Source organism: Silene latifolia, chromosome 8 (genome assembly GCF_048544455.1).
Source record: "Silene latifolia isolate original U9 population chromosome 8, ASM4854445v1, whole genome shotgun sequence".
NCBI classification, from domain to species: domain Eukaryota; kingdom Viridiplantae; phylum Streptophyta; class Magnoliopsida; order Caryophyllales; family Caryophyllaceae; genus Silene; species Silene latifolia.
The window spans coordinates 64,790,495-64,809,723 of NC_133533.1; the positions used below are offsets into that span (position 1 = coordinate 64,790,495).

Genomic DNA, 19,229 nt, shown 5'->3' on the forward strand with positions numbered 1-19,229 from the left:
AATTCCATTTAATGTAAAAATTTATGGAAAAATAAATTTCAAAACCATGAATATTCTGGTCTTACACCAAAAATGTCATGCAAGTGAAAATTTTTGTTTTTGAAATTTATTTAAAACGATTTCACAATTTAATCGGTAAAGCGATAATTTTTACGATTTAATTCTAAATCAAACCATAAAAATTGAAATGACTTAAAATTAAATTTTGTACATTTTGGAACATTTCCAGGAGCTAAAAATTCATAAATTTTGAGCCCCAAAATTAAATCAATATTTATTTACAAAATAACCATTATTTACCCATTTTTATCAAATAAAAATCAATAAACTACCTAAATTAATCACATTAATCTAAAGTATCTACTTATCTCATAAATAGAACATGCATGTGGTTATTTCTAAATAAATATGCATAAAATTAACATGCAACCCAATTTAATTAACTCTTAATTAATTTTAATGCATTTTTACTCAATTTTATGCCAAATTAAGTTATAAAAAGTGGAAAAATTTAACAAAAATCAAATTTTCGTCCCATATCATCCTAAGACCAGATTATTTACATGCAAGACTATATTATGTGATAAAACGAATTTTAGTAACATAATATCAATTTTATTAATTTATCTCATAAATTACTAAAATCGTCTTAAGACAACATGCATGTATTTAACAATGCTCTGATACCACTTGTTAGTTATTTAGACTAAATAATAGTCATCTTATCATATCAAAATTACATACTAATTTTGTTTAGTCTAAATCTACATGCATGCAAAAAAAGAGATGGTATAAAACCATCTTAAGACAAGAATTCCTTACATTGTTATAAGGCAAAAATGGGCACAACTCAAGGACTCCTTCCTAGATGTTGTTCTTGAGCTAATCCAACAAGGATGATCCTCCAACACCTTAATTACCAATATAGGTAATCTCCTAAGGTGGCACCCAAGACTAACCCAAAATACTACTAAAATACTAACTAGGTAAATGTAGTAGTAACCTTGTTTATTTGTATATTTGATATTAGTAAATTTCATATGTGTTTTTGGATGAAAAAGATGAATAAAATAAGAAGGAAAAGATGGTCTTTTATGGAGGAGAAGCACCGAAATTTTATAGCCTCAAAGACCAAGTTTTTCTTCAAATTTTTTCAACCTTAGAAATGGTGTGATTTAGTGGGTATTTATAGGCAAAAGTTGGGAACAAAACTAAGTGGAAATTGCCACTTAATGGACACTTGTTGTCCTCTCAAAAAACCAATCATAGTGGACTTATATGGGTCCATTTCGGTTTTCGACATTTGCCCCACAAATGCTTATAAGTCTTATATTTAATTATCTTACATAATTAAATATTAATTTAATTATTTAACACTTAAATAACACAAATTAACTACCAATAACTACTTAACCATTAAGTAATCATAAGACCATTTTATCAACATACAATGTGTCAATATTATCCCACTTAGCTAATTTTACAACCTCTTGTAAAATATAAATAGCTAATAAATTCCACCTCAAAAAATATACACATATCGTATAAAATTAATTAATTAACAATTAATTAATAAATTCTAATCATTTATTATTTAAATATCACATAATTAAATAATAAATCTCCTTGTCCCGAGTTCGTAACCCGTCATCAAATAATACATTTACGTGACTAATTAAAAGTCAAATAATACAAGGAATTAATTATCTCGTATCTCATACAAACAATTAATTTATTCTATTTGGGTGTCATCCTATAGGTGTGACCTAAAGGGATCAGCTGATCACCGCCGTCACACGACAGTAATGTCAAACTCTAGTCAGTCAATCATTACCGATTAACGATGACCAGCTGACAAATAAATAAATAAATCCCTGATATTCCTTTTACGAGATTTATTATGTAAACGCGCTCATTGTGGAGGACACTACTCCAACATACACAAATTGTTCAATCTAATTATGGTTGTGCTAGGGGTTGTCACAATTGTAATGGGTTGAAGATTCTAGTCTAATGAAAGCAATGGAGTAAAACAAGCAATTAAAGGAAGGATGTAAACAAATGACTAAAAATGCTAGGATATCATGGGTTCATAAGGAAATCATGGGAGTTGATCATACAAACATGTTCTCAATTATAAGCAAGCAAGTATTGTTGTGACGGCATCGATTTACTGTATATCTTACAATCCCTAAGAAGGTTTGGGTCCCGGAGCCGAATCGATTAGATTATACAACACTTACAAGTCGACTTAGCCTTCCTATTCACACTAGTACAAAAATGACATTAGGCTAGTACATTAGGCTACGGTCAGTAAAAATAACCGTAGCCTATTATTAAAGGCTACGGTTGTTGTCAAAGAACCGTAGCCAAATGTGTATTGAGAAACAAAAGGCTTCGGTTCACTATAGAAACCGTAGCCAAATATAGAATAAAAGCAACGGCTGTAGTAGACCGTAGACATTAGTAAAAATAATTGTTGGCGCAAAGCTCGTGATTTTTTGGCGCCCTTATATATTGCCTTAGTATATTAATATTTCCAAAAAAAAGAAAAAAAAAGAAATTACAAAATTAATCATACGGAATACAATAGAAGGCAAGGGGTCATTCATTTATTTTTCTAAAATACTCTCTTATATCAACCTCCAGTTCATACGATCGAAGTTTTCGTCAGCACCGCTTGTCGCCAACACCACCAGCCTCAATCTGCTCACGACGGCATCACCACCACCGCCATACTTAAAGTAGATTCCGGGTAATTTTTCTGAACAAATCAATTTTTTCATATATATTAAATTTTTGCTTATTAATTTAATTTAGGGTTAGGATTATACCAAATTTATGGGTTTTCTTGTGAATTCAGAGTAGGTTATTTCGTGTTAGGAATTCACTCCAGTCCTTAGAATATAGGTAGTCAAATATGGGAGATTGATTTGACCAAAAGCGAGATAGGAAATTCTAACTTAGAATATAGGTATTCGAAGAATGGAACATACAAGAAAACTAAGATTCGATTACAATTAAAAGATAATTAGTAGGTAATTAACAATGAATTCATGGAAATGTGAAGTTTTAATTATTTAAATATTTAAATTATGAAGGAGGGAGAGATAGTGAGATAAGAGGGAGAACCTGAAGTGATTGAATAATGAGAAGCAAAGAGTTCCTTGCGTTCGGTGGGTCAATCATCGTGGACAGGGATTGTTATACTTAGCAATCGAGGATAAATTTTAATTCAGTGATAATTATTGGGAAAGTTAATTAATTGGGTAATGAATTATTTGATGATAAGTTTGACATATAATAAGAGTAATGATTACTGAACAATGTTTTATTCCCTTAATCATTATTCAGAGAGAGGGTGGGTAATGTCAGGAACTGTCAAAATAATGTTGTAGTTTGTATTTGATGAGCTCGAGCCCGTCGTTGTGCGTTTTTAGAATTAGTCTTCTTCTGTAGTCGCAATACTCTGAAAATATTTAGAAATATGATTTTTGAACTGAAATGATAAATTAATTTTTTGTTGTTTTCTTATTTTACTCTATTCAGACAGAGCTTCGTCAATTTTTATGGTCTCACATACAACAAACCAACTTCATATCATTGCAAATTTGCAACATATAAACTTTGCGTATAACATATTAACATCTTGTCATAATTCCTCATTAATTAAAAAATGACCTTATCATACTTAAAGGTCGCAATCGAGTTGGTTGGATCGGGTTTGGGTTAGGCCAAGTTGGACCGGGTTATATCGGGTAAGCCTATTCTTTTGGGGAGTCACTCAGGTCGAGTTATGTTTGTCAGCTCTAATCATAACGTCTTCTTATCTATCAGATAGCTTAGGGGGTAACAAACGTTTTTCAAATCTATTTAAAAGGATAATACTTAATTTTTAGCTGTTAAATCGAATATATACATTTTAAGGGAAACTAACTTAATCATTACTAGGATTTAGGAACATCATTTGATTGACTCACTACATTAATTCAAGGATTTGGGGATTCAAACACTTAATTATTTTAGTTCTCAAAGGGACATTTGAATATTTTAAATGACTTACTTTGCATTGTTTGATGAGTGTACTGGCCTACTACTTTTCCCCTGCATCTTGAATGTTTTGATAAAAAGTATTTAATTAGCCTCTTATATTGAAGTAAAACAGAAGGAAGTTGGAATTACTTGTGACATTATTATGCTAAACGGTCAAATTTAATGTCTTGAAATGTCATTTAAGGAAGGGCCTTCTAATAAAAGACTATGAACATGTTAAATTGATAATGCAGCCAGAATGCAAATTGAATTTAAAAAGATGTCAGAATTATATTCACAATACAAAAGGCATGAAAAAACAAGACTTTGTTCTAATATTTGGAATATTTATGATTTGACTAACTATTGGGTGGGTTTCTTTCTAACTTTTCTCTGCTAAAGCTTAGGATTTGCATAATGAGTAGTCTCGAGCCGGCTATCCAAGTACTAGTTAACTGTACTTTATTAGGCAGTCGAGGTTGTCTGAACAACGTCTATTGTAAAAACCTCCTATGCTCATATTATACTATCAACCCCTAGTTCTATAATAGTAGTAGTGAAGGTTTCCTGCCTATATATGACACTAATTAAGAACAAAAGTCTTATGAATTGACCTGATAGTATGTAAAATTTTTTGAGCATCTTCCTTTTGTCCTTACACTATTGACATTATAACTCTCTCATAGCTGTCTTATCTCTGTTAGTAAGCATAATATTCTCGTAAATATTTTCTTTGTATCTTTTATAAAAAAAGAAAGTTAAGTTTCAATACCTTATTTGCATTTAAGATCAGAAAAACTATCAGAGCATGTCTTAACACAAAATGGTATTGCTTGTCCTCTTTGCTATTGATATATTTTTAAATTCATTTTAGGTATTGTTTTTCTAGCCATGGATCGAAGTTGGATGTATAATATGAAACGTTCAACTCTTGAATTTTGAATTTGGTGAAAGAGAAATTTGTGAGATGTCTTTGTGGAAAATGCGATTAGAAAAGGAGAGACCCGCATATTATGCCCTTGTCTTGATTGTGAAAATTTGGAAAAAGTGTTGACCCTCGATGTTTGTGTGGATCATTTAGTTTTACGTGGATTTGTGAAAGATTATACACGTTGGATATTTCATGGTGAACCCATAGGTATTTTCGGAATAGAAATAGGCGGACAAAGACACGAGAAGATGTTAATGATGATGATATTGAAAGGGACCTGAATAGATAACTTGATTGATGACGTGCAAGTTAATTTTGAGGATGAGGCTCGTGTTCTGGAGAGATTGTTAAGTGATGCGGAGAAACCTTTGTATCCTAATTGTGATAGATTCACCCGTTTATCTGCTGTAATGAATTTAATGTCTTTAAAAGTGGAAAATAGGTGGAGCGATAAGAGTTTTCTGACCTTGTTAGAACTCTTAGATGACATACTTCCCGTAGGTCACATTCTTCCAAAATCTACTTATGAAGCCAAGAAAGTTATGTGTCCAATAGGTTGTGACTATGAAAAAATTCATGCATGTCCGAACGATTGTATTTTGTACCGTAAAAAATATAAGGATTTGCATAAATGTCCAAAGTGTCAGACATCACGATATCGAGTGAAGGACAAGGATGGCAGTTGTGAGAAAAAGAAAGGCTCTCCAGCAAAGGTGGTGTGATATTTACCTATAATACCAAGATTTAAACGCTTTTTTGCTAATGTAAATGAAGCTAAAAAGTTAAGGTGGCATTCAGAAATGAGAAAAAAAGATGGCAAGCTTAGACATCCTGCCGATGCACCTCAATGGAGAACAATTGATAGAAAATTTCCAGAATTTGGCAAGGATTCTAGAAATTTGCGCTTGGGCCTTTGCACAGATGGAATGAATCCTTTCTCTACTTTAAGTAGTCAGCATAGCACGTGGCCTGTCCTTCTTTGTATCTACAACCTGCCTCCTTATTTGTGTATAAAGCGCAAATACTTAATGTTGTCACTTCTTATACAAGGACCAAAGCAACCTGGGAACGATATAGATGTTTATCTAGAGCCTCTCATTGATGATTTGAGATTATTGTGGGATGAAGGGGTGATGGTGTATGATTCAGTTGCAAAAGAAAATTTCAAATTGCATGCTATGTTGTTATGTACTATCAACGATTTTCCTGCATATGGCAATTTGTCTGGATACTCGGTTAAAGGGAAAAAAGCTTGCCCAATATGTGATGAAGGAACTGTAGCTCCTTGGCTTACTTATAGTGGTAAGAATGTTTACACAAACTATCGAAGATTTTTGCGACGAAATCACCCTTATCGTAAGATGAAAAAAGCATTCAATGGGACGGTGGAGAATAAAATGGCTCCTATTCCACTAGAGGCAGATGAAGTATTTCAACAAGTCAAAGATATTAATGTTGTTTATGGAAAACCCAACCGATTTCTAAAGAATGCAAAATATAAGAAGAAGTCTATATTCTGGGACCTTCCATATTGGCAACATCTGCCCGTAAGACATTGTATTGACATTATGCATGTTGAAAAAATGTTGCTTTGAGAGTCTTATAGGAACACTTCTTAATATCCCTGGAAAGACTAAAGACGGGTATAAAGCAAGGAAAGATATTGAAGAGATGGGAATTCGGAAAGAGTTGGCACCACAAGAGAATGGAAAGCGTGCATATCTTCCTCCAGCTTGCTATACTTTGTCTAAGAAGGAAAAAACAACTGTGTGTGAGTGCATTCGTGGTATTAAGGTACCACATGGTTATTCTTCCAATATGAAAAATCTTGTTTCAATGAAGGATTTGAGGTTGATTGGTCTAAAATCTCATGATAATCATGTAATAATGCAACAGTTTTTGCCCGTTTCCATTCGATCAGTGTTGCCAAAAGATGTCAGATGTGCAATTACAAGACTTTGTTTTTTCTTTAATGCAATTTATAGCAAAGTGATTGATCCTGACTCACTTGATAAGTTGCAAGCAGACGTCGTTGAAACTTTGTGTCAGTTGGAGATGTATTTCCCCCCTTCATTTTTTGATATTTCATTACATTTGGTTGTACATTTGGTTAGGGAGGCTAAGCTATTAGGCCCCGTACACTTAAGGGATATGTATGCATTTGAGCGATATATGGGCATTTTAAAAGGGTATACAACTAATAGATATAGGTCGGATGCTAGTATTGTTGAAGGCTACATAGCCGGAGAGGTTATTGGGTTTTGTAAAGATTATTTGGCAAATGTTCAACCATTTGGGATTCCAAAATCTCGACATGAAGGAAGACTTGAGGGTAAAGGCACTATCGGAGCAAAATGGGTATCTTTCAATTGTGAAGAACTTAGTAATGCTCATTTCCATGTCTTACAACATCTCACTGAAGTTCATCCTTACCTAGAAGAACACATGCAAACATTAAGGGTGGAACATCTCTTAAAGAGTGAGAAATGGTTAGCTGAACAACATAACAAGTCCTTTGTGAAATGGTTTAGGGAAAAAGTGTTGGGTGAGTTGTCAAATACCCCTGACACGGTGGGTGAAACCGTTAAATGGTTAGCTTATGGCCCAAATAATGAAGTTAAATCATTTGAAGGGTATGATATTAATGGCTATTGTTTTTATACCGAGCGTCAAGATAGTAAGAGTAAAATGCAAAATAGTGGAGTTACTGTAGTGGCTTCCAGTACTGAATTTGGCACTAAAGGTAGTACACCTGTTCATAGTCAAATGCCCTATTATGGGATCATTGAAGACATATGGGAGTTGCAATATGCAACATTCACGATTCCGTTGTTCAAATGCAAATGGGCTGATAGTAAGAAAGGTTTACGCGTAGACGAGTATGGCTTTACATTGGTAGATTTTAGTAGGCCGGGGTACAAGAATGAGCCTCTTATAATGGCTTCACAAGCGAAACAAGTTTTCTATGTCGCGGACCCAGTAAATGATAAGTGGCGCATTGTGCTTCAAGGCAAGAGACGTATTCTTGGAGTGGATGATGTAGAAGACGAGGAAGAATATGATCAATTTGATGATATTCCTCCTTTTTCTGATGGATTGCCAGGAATGCCCCCTCAAAATGACACCTTAGTTAATTATGTAAGAGATGATCATAATGAGGGCATTTGGAAAGAGACAAATTAAACTAACTATATGACAAGCTGATTTTATTTGTGGAACATGGATTTATTTGTGCTTGCCTTTTGTAGGCCTTGATTTAATTCTACTTACATTTTCAATAAAATAAAACCTGTTATGTTTTTATTCTGAAAATTCTACTATATCTACTCCTGTGTAACTTCCTTCTGCTTTTGAGTCCTTATGTTCAAAGGTTAAAATTAAATAAATACTTGGTCACGTAATCGTGGTGATTAGAAGTGTAAAAGCAACATTTATATATTCACATATTATTTGGATTTTCATTGTTTAGATGCTTTATATTTGTTATGAGTGATGTTTAATGTGTAGGAATTTTATGATGGAGGATAATTCTGAGAGTGGCAGCAGTAGTGATTCCTCTGCCGATGAAAATACAAATAAGATGGAGAATGGAAAAAGAAGCCTCCCTAAACAAAAGCGAACGCGAGGACCTACAAAATTGAAGAAGCTTGAAGGTAAAGGTCCATTTCCTCTAGCATGGGATAATGCTGGCTGTCCAACGGGAGAATTTGCTACTAAGTTTGCAAGTTACTGCGGTAGGAAGGTTCGTAGTCAAGTGAAAATCACCTTTGATGATTGGGATAAAGATGTTGATGTGGGTCTTAAAAATTTACTTTGGGCAGTTATAGCTGTAAGTCTCTTTATCTGTAATTACTTTTCCATTCAAACTTGCTTGGTTATCGTTAGATATAGTTGTAATTTACTTTCGTTTTAAATTTTTTAGAAAAAGTATCAAATTCATGAGAGACATAAGGCGACTGTGCTATCTTCTTGTGGGAGTAAGTGGAAAGATTTTAAGGGAAAGTTGACTCGGAAGTATATACGTAACAAACATCCCAAGTATGATTCTAGCGGCTGATTATTATAGCTTTATTGAACTCATTGATTGGGAAAAATTCAAAAAATCCAGAGAAACCGAAGAATTCAAGGTAAAGTTATGATTTTTATGACCAATGTGGAAGTATTTTAGATTCCTTTTGTTAAATTCTTTTTACAACATCAATTGCTTATTTCAGGAAATAAGTAGGAAAGCTTCAGAGAGTCGTAAGCAAAGCGAGCATCCTCATCTTATGGGTAGGCGGGGATATAACCAAAGGGTGGCTGAATGGGTAGCCGAATCTTCCACGTCTTCTTCTTCATCAAAATCTGTGAGCGATTTAGTTCTTGATCGTAGTTGGCGTTGGATTAAAGGAAGGACTAAATCTGATGGGAAGGTTCCAAATAAGAAAACTCAAGAAGTGGCAGAAGAAATGGTTAGTGTTTTGGTGCTTTGTTTGGTTAGAATAATTGCCACCCAATTCTTATCTCTTAGCTTTAGTGGAATGTGCATTAGACTTCTCTATTTTAGTCTTCACCTGCTCCATTATTATTTCAGCAATTTAAGTCAATTTAAGTAGGATTGTCAAGTATTGAATGACTACACCTGAGTGTGTTGTTCCTAGATCTCCATTGATAGAACATATGGGGAAGAATTTCCACCTCCATCTCACAAATACAATAACTAGAGTGTTCAGTTTGCTGCTTCTTGTATTGACTTAAGATTTTAGGTAATGCTACTAAGTTAAAATGGTTAACAGAAATAATATTACTATTATTATGTAACTTTGTTTTGTATCATAACAGACTGAATGGAACAAGAAGGTAGCTTCAGGAGAATTTGTTCCAAATAGATATGATGACGTCTTGTCACGTAGCCTAGGTAAGAAGGAACACTCAGGTCGAGTTAGAGGATTCAGTGCAGGAGTTACTATCAAGGATGTGTTTGGAACATCGCATCGGATTTCTTAAAGGCCTAAGGGAATATCTGATCAAGAAGTAGCTGCAATTACGCAGAGAATACAGAAGGAAAATCAAGAGAACTTTAGCCACCTTATTCGACAAGAGGTGACTGGCATATTAAAGCGATTGGGAATGCAGCTACCAGACGATTATGATGAATATCAGAGTAGTTGTCAATCCGTGGACCCGGTCAAAATTGTAGAGAGGAGCACAGAAATACATGTCACTCCTAATCTTAAAGAATTAAAGGTATTTTTGTACTAAGAATCATTTATTATTTGACAAACATAGTGACTGATCAACTGGTTTTTTTTCTAACCTCTTGGTATTGTTATTCTAATGATGTCATTTTCTTCCATAAGGAATCACTTGGTATTAGTCCTTCGGCAGCCAATAAAGTAGGACAAACATCCAAAGATTGTGTCATCAAGCCTAATCCCATCGAGTTAAAGGTATTTTTCTATTAAAATACTTAATTTTATTGTACTCCATACTTATTTTGACAAACAAAGTAACAATCGATCAACTCGTTACTTGATTTTAATACGCGTTTTATTTTACTTTTTAGGAGCCAACAAATTGTCGACTAACTTGTGTTCATGATGGGGTGATTTCCAACGTTGCTGAAGCTACTGTTTACCCAAATGAAGATGACACGGAGTTAGTCCATGGTACGCCATTACTCGTTGGTAATGTGAGGGTGTCAATAGATAAAGTTTTGGAAGGTACTGCCCCACTTCCTGTTCCCACAGAATTTCTCGAGCGTGTAGCAGATGCGGCCGGAAGTTTTGTCCAGTGGCCCAAGGAGCTAATTGTGATTGGAAACGAGGTGCGTATAGATTAAATTTTATAAGGCTGTATAATTGGTTTTTTTTTTGTTGATCCAGCAACATTAGAACCATTTGACCAGTTTTTTAAGTATCATCTCCCCAGTTTGCAGGCCCTTTAATTTACATCAATCCTCATTCAATCATTGAGTAACTTGCAACATTCCCTAGTATAAATGCATTCATCAAACAAATGCTTGAGAGATTCTAGTTGAATGCCACATAGGCCATTCCTGAATATACTTGTTTTATTGTTTCTTTTTATTGTTATTCTAATAATGTCGATTTTTTTTCTATAAGGAATCACTTTCTATTAGACCTTCAACTGGCAAGAAACAAAAAAGAACTTCCAAAGGTTGTGTCATCAAGCCAACAAGTGCGCCTAATCCCATCGAGTTAACGGTATTTTTTTATTGCATACTTATTTTCACAAACAAAGTAACAAACATGAACTGGTTATTTAATTTTAATACACCTTTTATTTTACTTTTTAGGAGCCAACAAAGTGTCGATTAACTTGTGTTCATGATGGGGTGATTTTCAACGTTGCCGAAGCTACTGTTTACCCAAATGAAGATGACACGGAGTTAGTCCATGGTACGCCATTACTCGTTGGTAATGTGAGGGTGTCAATAGATAAAGTTTTGGAAGGTACTGCCCCACTTCCTGTTCCCACAGAATTTCTCGAGCGTGTAGCAGATGCGGCCGAAAGTTTTGTCCAGTGGCCCAAGGAGCTAATTGTGATTGGAGATGAGGTACGCATATATCAAATTTTATAGCTATATAATTTTTTTTTGGGTGTATCCAGGACCATTAGAACCATTTGAGCCTCTTACACTAATCCACCCTATTCCTGCATATACTTGTTTTATTGTTTCTTGTTATTGTTATTCTAATAATGTCGTTTTTTTCTATAAAGAATCACTTTCTATTAGACCTTCGGCTCCCAAGAAACAAAAACAAACTTCCAAAGGTTCTACGATTAGGCCAACAAGTGAGCCTAAGATCGATGATTATATATCAACTATTGGACCTGAATGTAAGAAGTTGCATGATTTGCTTTCCTTAATGGTTCTTGAAGCAAAAATCTTTGACGTAGTCTTGCCATCGAAAGTATTTTTCTTTGAGACGGATAAAACTATATTTGTAACGGAGGAAGATATTAACCAGCTACTTCGCATGGCTTTCTTGAATGTGTCATGTATTCAATTGTTCATGATGTAAGTTAGTATATATTCTTCTCTTTATCCATATCCTAAATTCAAATTATTATATAAATACTTTATATTACTGTGTTTTTAATTTTTTGTGTATGTAAGGTATTTACAAAAGCATTGTGAGGAAAAAATTGAAGGCTCGTCTTCTATTGCTTTTTTATGTCCAACAATCATATCTCAAATAGGCAATGATAAAGAGCTTAATAATGAAGTTATGAAGTATGTGGAAAATAGCTTGTATCAAATGAAAAATGCTGGGATCGTCTTAGTACCATTTTGTCAAGAGTAAGTATATTACCAATTTGGTGATTCGCTTTATTTATATTATATTTTTTTGTGGATATTTATTTAAATTTGTTGTTTTAATTATATGTAGAATGCATTGGACGCTGATAATTCTTTGTCCACTTGTACAAGAAGCGTATTTTTGTGATCCTTTGTCTAAAAAACGTGATGTGACCTTTAAATACCTCTTACAAGGGTATGTAAAGCACTTGTGCATTTTTACTAACACTATACAGACGCATTTATAAAAATTATCTCGGCCTAACCATCAATAATTATATTTTTTGTAGTGCGTTTCGAGGTTTTAAGGCTCGTGGAGGTTATACTTTGAAATCAGGGATGTCATTAAAATGGAGCAACTTGGAAGTAAGTTTTTTAGTCTATGCTAATTGCTATTTCAACCGCTCGGATGATCTCATTTGCTACATTTTCAGGCCTACTCAACTACAATTGTATTTCTTTGAGTCCATATCATATACACACATCAATACCATAATACAGTCTATGCATTTTTGTTATGTTCCTGGCATTTGTCCTTTGAATTGGATTTATGACATTTATCTTGCATTTTTGTTATGTTCCTGACGTTTTACCTTTTGATATTGGTTTTTTAGTGTCCCCAACAACCTGGGAGTACAGAGTGCGGTTATTATGTCATGCGGTACATGTTAGATATTGTGAGGCACTACAATCAGAATATAACTGATTATAACAAGGTATTTAATATTTAAAAGACAAGTTTTAACATTCTTAGTGAACATACTAACGGTACAATTTTATTTACACGTTCAATTGTACATATTAATGTTTTGATGTATTGATAGTGGTTTGGATCAAAAAAGGCTTATACCGTTGAAGAAGTGGACGAGGTTCGAGATCTATGGGATACTTATTTGATGACGAACCATTTCTAGTTCTAGGTAATTATATCATACTCATCACTTTTAGTCATGTTCTTCTCTACTTAGTTTTTTGCTAAAATTATGTTGGAATAGTGCACAATTGACGGCTTTTAGCTGTAAATGGCATCTGTGTCGATGGAATTGGGAGTTGATAGAATCTTGTTTGAATCCTATTCATATTGCAACTTGTTTAATGATTAGATATTATCCTCAAAATCTACTCCCTTCTCCCTTTTTATTACCAATATTTCTTCATTTGCTCTTATCCTTACATATTTCAATGTTATTGTAACGTAAATATATGTAGGTGAAATAAGTCATCTATTGAAGGTCATCAAATTTTCAAGAGAAGCATGAAGAGAGATATGACGGGTGATCTATCAATCTGGACTTGTTATCATTTTTTAGGGGTTATTATTGAGGATGTATTTTGTGACTATGAAATATTAATCAACTTATGTTGTTGTGTAACTTGACTTGTATTTGGAAATACATATGTATTACTGAGCACGATGTTTTTTGCTATAAAATAGTCAAGTGATTTTGCTTCCATTGGTGTTCAAATGGTAAATTGTATATAGGTGGATCTTATTTGTGATTAGTGTTTTGCAGAATAATAGGCACAAATAATGGGCATAGTTGGACTTTTGTCATGTGATTTTGGCTACGGTCATAGACAGACCTGTTGACCGTGGCATATGTTCACTTTTGGCTACGGTTAATTATTAAGAACCGTAGCTTTATACACACCTTTGGCCACGGTTAAAAGACAATAACCGTAGCCTTAAATGCACTTATGGCTACGGTTGTGAACCGTAGCCTTTTCTTCCCTACTTAAGGCTACCCCCAGATTTGCTACGGCTGTACGACCGTAGCCTTATGTCATTTTTAACCGTGGCCGTATGACATTTCTGTACTAGTGACTATATGCGTGGTCTAATGAGACTCGAGTTGGTTTATGTCTTACAAGTCTCATTGAAAAGGTAAGTAATGGGTAAAAAATGCAAGGATTCATAGGCTCGCATTTCATCAAACATAACATGTGCATAAGTTGAAATCACAACAAGCAAGCAAATTAATTATGTGAACATATTAGATTAAGCATGAATCAATCCCCATGTTGGTTTCCCCTAATTACCCATTAATCCTATCTAAGAGACTACTCACTCATTATCAAGTTTAACATGCTAACAAGGTTGTCAATCATATTAACAAGGCAAAACATGATGAACAAGTAAGAAAGATTAACAATAATTAAAAGAAGGATTAAGAGAATATTACCTATGGAGATTCCAAAATAATAATGCAAAGAACAATAGAAGTACTTGATGATTGATGGAAGGTTGTCAATCACCCAATAAACCCAAATGATCTTCTAATTACCCAATAATAAACTTGAATTACTCAATAATAAACTTCAACAATAATTAAGGAAAGATTAATGTGTAGTTTTATGGAAAGATTAAAGAGTAATCTATTCTAATCTACTCCTAATGAAAGCTTAACCTAATCTAAAGAAGGATTGATTTAATCTAATTAAAACTTGATGGTTTTGAAAGATCATAGATCCATATTACACTCTCTAATAAAAATTAAATTATCTAATAATTTATCATTTTGGTGATCTATGTAACATGCATGCAAATATAAAAGCATAAAAATGAAAGTTAAGGAAAAACAATTTCCTTACATAGATTTTTATGGTAATATGGGCATAATCAAGATCTCCTACCTTGATTGTTCTTGAGCTTAAAACAAAAGGATGATCCTCCTAGAAAAACCTTCAAAAAGAAAGCCTCCTTCAAGTAGCACCCAAGAACTACACCCACAAATTATCTTACAAGTATTAACTAGATACTTGTAAAATAAACCCTTGATAATATGTAAATAATACTAACAATCTTAGTAATTATTTATTTTAGTTTACTAACAACTTAGTAAAGGATGTATAATAATTTTAGAGAGAAGATAGACAAGTTTTGTTCACATGAAAAATGAAATGAGCAAGCATGCAAAAATGAACAAAAATTGGTCTATAAGGAGGGGGGAAAACCGGTGGAGTGAGTGGAGTGTAGGAATGGACTTGTTGCAATTTTTGTCCAATCTTTTATGACAAAAGATAACTTATGGAAGAATATAAAGTAAGGTGAAATGATTATGTTCCTAATCATCCACAACACTCTATTTTGCACGGTCCAATTGCCCATTTACGGGTCCATATCGGTTCTTATATTTGTCGAACAAATACGTGTAATTTTATATTAAACATCGTTTCATGTTTAAATACTTCCATAATTAATTCGTTCAAATCACTCCATAAATATACGTGTACCGCTACACATATTATTTACGTACTAATATTAATCACATTAATCAATTAGTACAATTTTAGTGAATTAACAATTAATTAACTAAAACCCGTCTCCCAAAATTTATTATTCAATTATCGCATAATTAAATAATAACTGCCGTGCCTCGAGTTCACACTCGAAATCTCTCTAAAAATAATCGACTAATCTTTTAGTCTCTAAATCAAGGGACTAAATAAATTGTATCTCATACAATTAATTAGTTGTCAATTGGGGTTCGTTCCTTTAGGTGTGACCGAAAGGGGTCAGTTGATCACCGCCGTCTCACGACAATAACGTCAAACTCTAGTCAGCCAACCGTTATCGATTTACGTTAATCAATTGACGAGGATCAAATAATTAAATATTTGATGATATTCCTTTAATGAGATTTATTATGTAAACGCACTATTGTGGAGGACACTAACTCCAACAATCTCTCACTTATCCGACACAAGGTGTGCACTACCAATTCTCTTGTCCGTTTTAATCTCCCACTTAATGCAAGGTGTATTTTAGGTCGCACTTGAACATGAACATATCGCGAGTGGTTTTCTCGATCGGGAGTGTGACTACCTGACCGAAAAAATCTCTCACAGATTACTTCCGAGCGTGGCCACGCATTTGTAGTCATTAACTCCTCGAGTGGCCTTGAGATATAGTTTACCCAATGTGGGTGGACAATTCCTGTATGCCCTATCTATCCTATTGCACAATACAGATCACCATGACCTAGTAAATGCCCTTTTGGCCTCCTTTCACGGCACGACCTAGGACAAAAATCAAAGTCACTCGGAAACTGCACTTGCTCAGATAATAGTCTCCAGTCAAAAGAATTTACTCATTAGAACATCTTAGAGATCCCCGCCATGACCAGGCATCTATAATAGAACTTAGGGACTCTCTAAATGGTCACTGTCCGGCAAAGTGTCACACACTCTGCCTATGTAATCGACTAGTCATCACGTATGACCTTATGGTGTTGAACAACCATCAATCGACTTACAATCTAGTCACTCCGAGACGTCACCTCATTAAGTGACCAAGGACAAAATACAATGTTCATCTTATTCACTTGAATAGTGTTCAACATTGTCTCCACAACTTATTCAGATAAACAAGGTATTTAAAATTTAGTCACACTAAATAAAAGATTCATAAAAGAATGAATGCGAAAACAATGAATGTGATTATCATATATATAATAAGAGATACACTATCCAATTATTACATATCCATAATCTAAAGAAAATCTGGTATTCGTCTCAATCCCATTGCGACAACATGACCAACATGCTTAGCCTTTGATAAAGGCTTGGTTAAAGGATCAGCAATCTTATCATTTGTCCCAACCTTACAAATGTCAATTTCCTTCCTTTCCACATAATCTCTAATTACATGGTATTTCCTTTCAATGTGTCTAGATTTGTTACTAGACTTCGGCTCTTTGGCTTGAAAAATAGCTCCACTGTTATCACAATATAGAGTTCTTGAGCTTACACACCTACTTAGGGTTAGATGTATCCACAAAACCTTCAGGTTGTATCATGTACACCTCTTCTTCTAGAATCCCATTCAAGAAGGCGGTTTTGACATCCATTTGCCAAATCTCATAATCATGAAATGCGGCAACCGCTAAGATTATTCTAATGGACCGAAGCATAGCGACTGGAGCAAAGGTTTCGTCATAGTGTAAACCATGAACTTGGATGAAACCTTTTGCCACCAATCTAGCTTTGTAAACATCCACATCTTTATCCACGCCGAGCTTAATTTTATATATCCATTTACACTGAAGGGGTCGCACTCCCTCAGGTAAATCGACAAAGTCCCATACTTGGTTCTCGTACATGGAATCCATTTCGAATCGCATGGCTTCTAGCCAAAGCGAGGAGTCGGGACTAGACATGGCCGATTTGTAGGTAGTGGGTTCATCACTTTCCAAAAGTAACAAAACACCATCCTCTTCGATGTTACCAAGGTAGCGGTCAAGTGGATTAGAAATCCTACTTGACTTTCTAGGAATAATTACCGTTTCAGAGGAAGAGGGAATGCTATCCTCCACGTTCTCCTCTACTTCATTCTCGGTTTGTGGCTCTCGAACTTCTTCAAGTTCAAATTTTATTCCACTTTGTCTCCTAGAAATAAACTCTTTTTCTAGAAAGACAGCATCACGAGCCACAAACACTTTGTTCTCGTGTTTATTGTAGAAGTAATAGCCACGTGTTTCCCTTGGATATCCTACAAAAAGACATTTGTCAGACCTGGGTGCAAGCTTATTGTCAGACTTGATCTTAAACGTACGCTTTGCCACCCCAAATACGCATGAATGACAAATGAGGGACTTTCCCTGTCCATATCTCATATGGAGTCTTATCGGCCGCTTTAGTCGGGCTTCGATTTAGTGAAAATGTTGCAAACAAGAGGGCAAAACCCCAAAATGAACTAGCAAGCTTAGTTAGACTCATCATAGACTGAACCATATCTAGTAAAGTCCGGTTTCTCCTTTCGGGCACACCATTTAATTGTGATGTGCCAGAAGGAGTCCATTGTGATATTATACCACAATCTTTTAGGTGTGAATCAAATTCAATATTTAGATACTCACCACCACGATCGGACCGTAGGGTCTTAATTATTTATCCAATTGGTTCTCTACTTCATTTTGGAACTCTTTGAACTTGTCAAAGGCTTCACTCTTGTTCTTCATTAAGTTGACATACCCATATCTACTTAAGTCATCAGTAAAAGTAATGAAGTAGTGAAAACTTCCTCTAGCGGTGATGGTTAATGGTCCACACACATCCGTATGTATGAGAGCCAAAACCTCACTAGCTCGTGTCCCTTTTCCCGCAAAAGGTGCACGAGTCATCTTGCCTAGAAGGCAAGACTCGCATGTACCATAAGATTCAAAACCAAATGGTTTTAGCACTTTTTATGAAGCAAGTCTCTTAATGCGTCTTTCGTTTATGTGGCCTAAACGACAATGCCAAAGGTAGGATTCATTTGGATCACCCATTTTGAGCTTTTTAGTTTCCACATGATAAACGTCATTAACATCATTTAAAACATAAATGCCTCCAATTGAAATGGCCTTGCCATAAACCACATCATTTAAAGAAAAAGTACAACACTTGTCCTTAATCATAAAACAAAAGCCTTCCACGTCTAACGTGGAAATGGAGATTATGTTCTTGGTTAAAGTTGGTACAAAATAACACTTATTTAAATACAACTCTAGACCACTAGCTAAAGTGAGCACATAGGTCCCCACGGAAACGGCCGCTACTCTAGCTCCATTGCCCATGCGGAGATCCACATCACCTTTTGCTAGTGCTCGCATGTCCCTTAAACCATGCAAATGATTACAAAGGTTAGAGCCACATCCGGTATCAAGTACCCAAGTGGAAATGCAAGCATAATTAACGTCTATCACATAAAGAGAGGAAATCATACCAATAGGCGTCACACGCCCTTCCTTGAGATCCTCCAAGTATTTGGGACAACTCCTCCTATAATGCCCCTTCCCATTACAATGGAAACATTCGGCCTCGGAGAGTTTGACACTTTTTGCCTTGGGATTGCCATTCACAACGGCCTTCCCCTTTCCCTTGTCGTGTTTCTTTGACGATTTCTTGAATTGGGACTTTTCCTTCCCTTTTCCTTTCTTAACTCCAAGGGACATGTTCTTTAACTTCATGGTTAAAACA

The 19,229-nt window shown here is 34.7% G+C and overlaps 3 protein-coding genes across 4 annotated transcripts; all 3 read left to right on the forward strand.

The window, feature by feature from the left end:
- The first annotated feature begins 2,601 nt into the window (after nucleotides 1-2,601).
- On the forward strand, nucleotides 2,602-11,626 carry LOC141594390 (uncharacterized). 2 transcript variants are annotated; one of them, XM_074414447.1, is made up of 7 exons: nucleotides 9,016-9,090; nucleotides 9,178-9,414; nucleotides 9,785-10,189; nucleotides 10,303-10,392; nucleotides 10,509-10,769; nucleotides 11,068-11,169; nucleotides 11,262-11,626. In XM_074414447.1, exons 3-7 carry the CDS (start codon nucleotides 10,073-10,075, stop codon nucleotides 11,544-11,546), a joined length of 855 nt encoding a protein of 284 aa, XP_074270548.1. In that variant the 5' UTR covers nucleotides 9,016-9,090; nucleotides 9,178-9,414; nucleotides 9,785-10,072; the 3' UTR covers nucleotides 11,547-11,626. The 2 variants fall into 2 exon arrangements, with proteins under 2 accessions (XP_074270549.1, XP_074270548.1); XM_074414448.1 differs by lacking the exons at nucleotides 9,016-9,090; nucleotides 9,178-9,414 and adding an exon at nucleotides 2,602-2,755.
- LOC141595291 (uncharacterized) lies at nucleotides 6,635-8,146 on the forward strand. The gene has a single exon (XM_074415258.1). It carries the CDS (start codon nucleotides 6,635-6,637, stop codon nucleotides 8,144-8,146), a length of 1,512 nt encoding a protein of 503 aa, XP_074271359.1.
- A 47-nt stretch (nucleotides 11,627-11,673) lies between the features above and the next one.
- On the forward strand, nucleotides 11,674-13,708 carry LOC141594391 (uncharacterized). The gene is made up of 7 exons (XM_074414449.1): nucleotides 11,674-11,987; nucleotides 12,087-12,269; nucleotides 12,361-12,465; nucleotides 12,560-12,635; nucleotides 12,884-12,985; nucleotides 13,094-13,189; nucleotides 13,479-13,708. Exons 1-6 carry the CDS (start codon nucleotides 11,836-11,838, stop codon nucleotides 13,181-13,183), a joined length of 708 nt encoding a protein of 235 aa, XP_074270550.1. The 5' UTR covers nucleotides 11,674-11,835; the 3' UTR covers nucleotides 13,184-13,189; nucleotides 13,479-13,708.
- Nucleotides 13,709-19,229: the final 5,521 nt, after the last annotated feature.

What these genes read in the sequence shown, in the direction of transcription:
- LOC141595291 (XM_074415258.1), top strand. Translation starts at nt 6,635, where the DNA reads ATGGGAATTCGGAAAGAGTTGGCACCACAAGAGAATGGAAAGCGTGCA.
- LOC141594390 (XM_074414448.1), top strand. Translation starts at nt 10,073, where the DNA reads ATGCAGCTACCAGACGATTATGATGAATATCAGAGTAGTTGTCAATCC. An exon ending in TAATTGTGATTGGAAACGAG is followed by an intron (nt 10,770 to 11,067) that starts GTGCGTATAGAT and finishes TTTTTCTATAAG; the next exon opens with GAATCACTTTCTATTAGACC. An exon ending in CTAATCCCATCGAGTTAACG is followed by an intron (nt 11,170 to 11,261) that starts GTATTTTTTTAT and finishes TTTACTTTTTAG; the next exon opens with GAGCCAACAAAGTGTCGATT.
- LOC141594391 (XM_074414449.1), top strand. Translation starts at nt 11,836, where the DNA reads ATGGTTCTTGAAGCAAAAATCTTTGACGTAGTCTTGCCATCGAAAGTA. An exon ending in TTTAAATACCTCTTACAAGG is followed by an intron (nt 12,466 to 12,559) that starts GTATGTAAAGCA and finishes TATTTTTTGTAG; the next exon opens with TGCGTTTCGAGGTTTTAAGG. An exon ending in TAAAATGGAGCAACTTGGAA is followed by an intron (nt 12,636 to 12,883) that starts GTAAGTTTTTTA and finishes TTGGTTTTTTAG; the next exon opens with TGTCCCCAACAACCTGGGAG.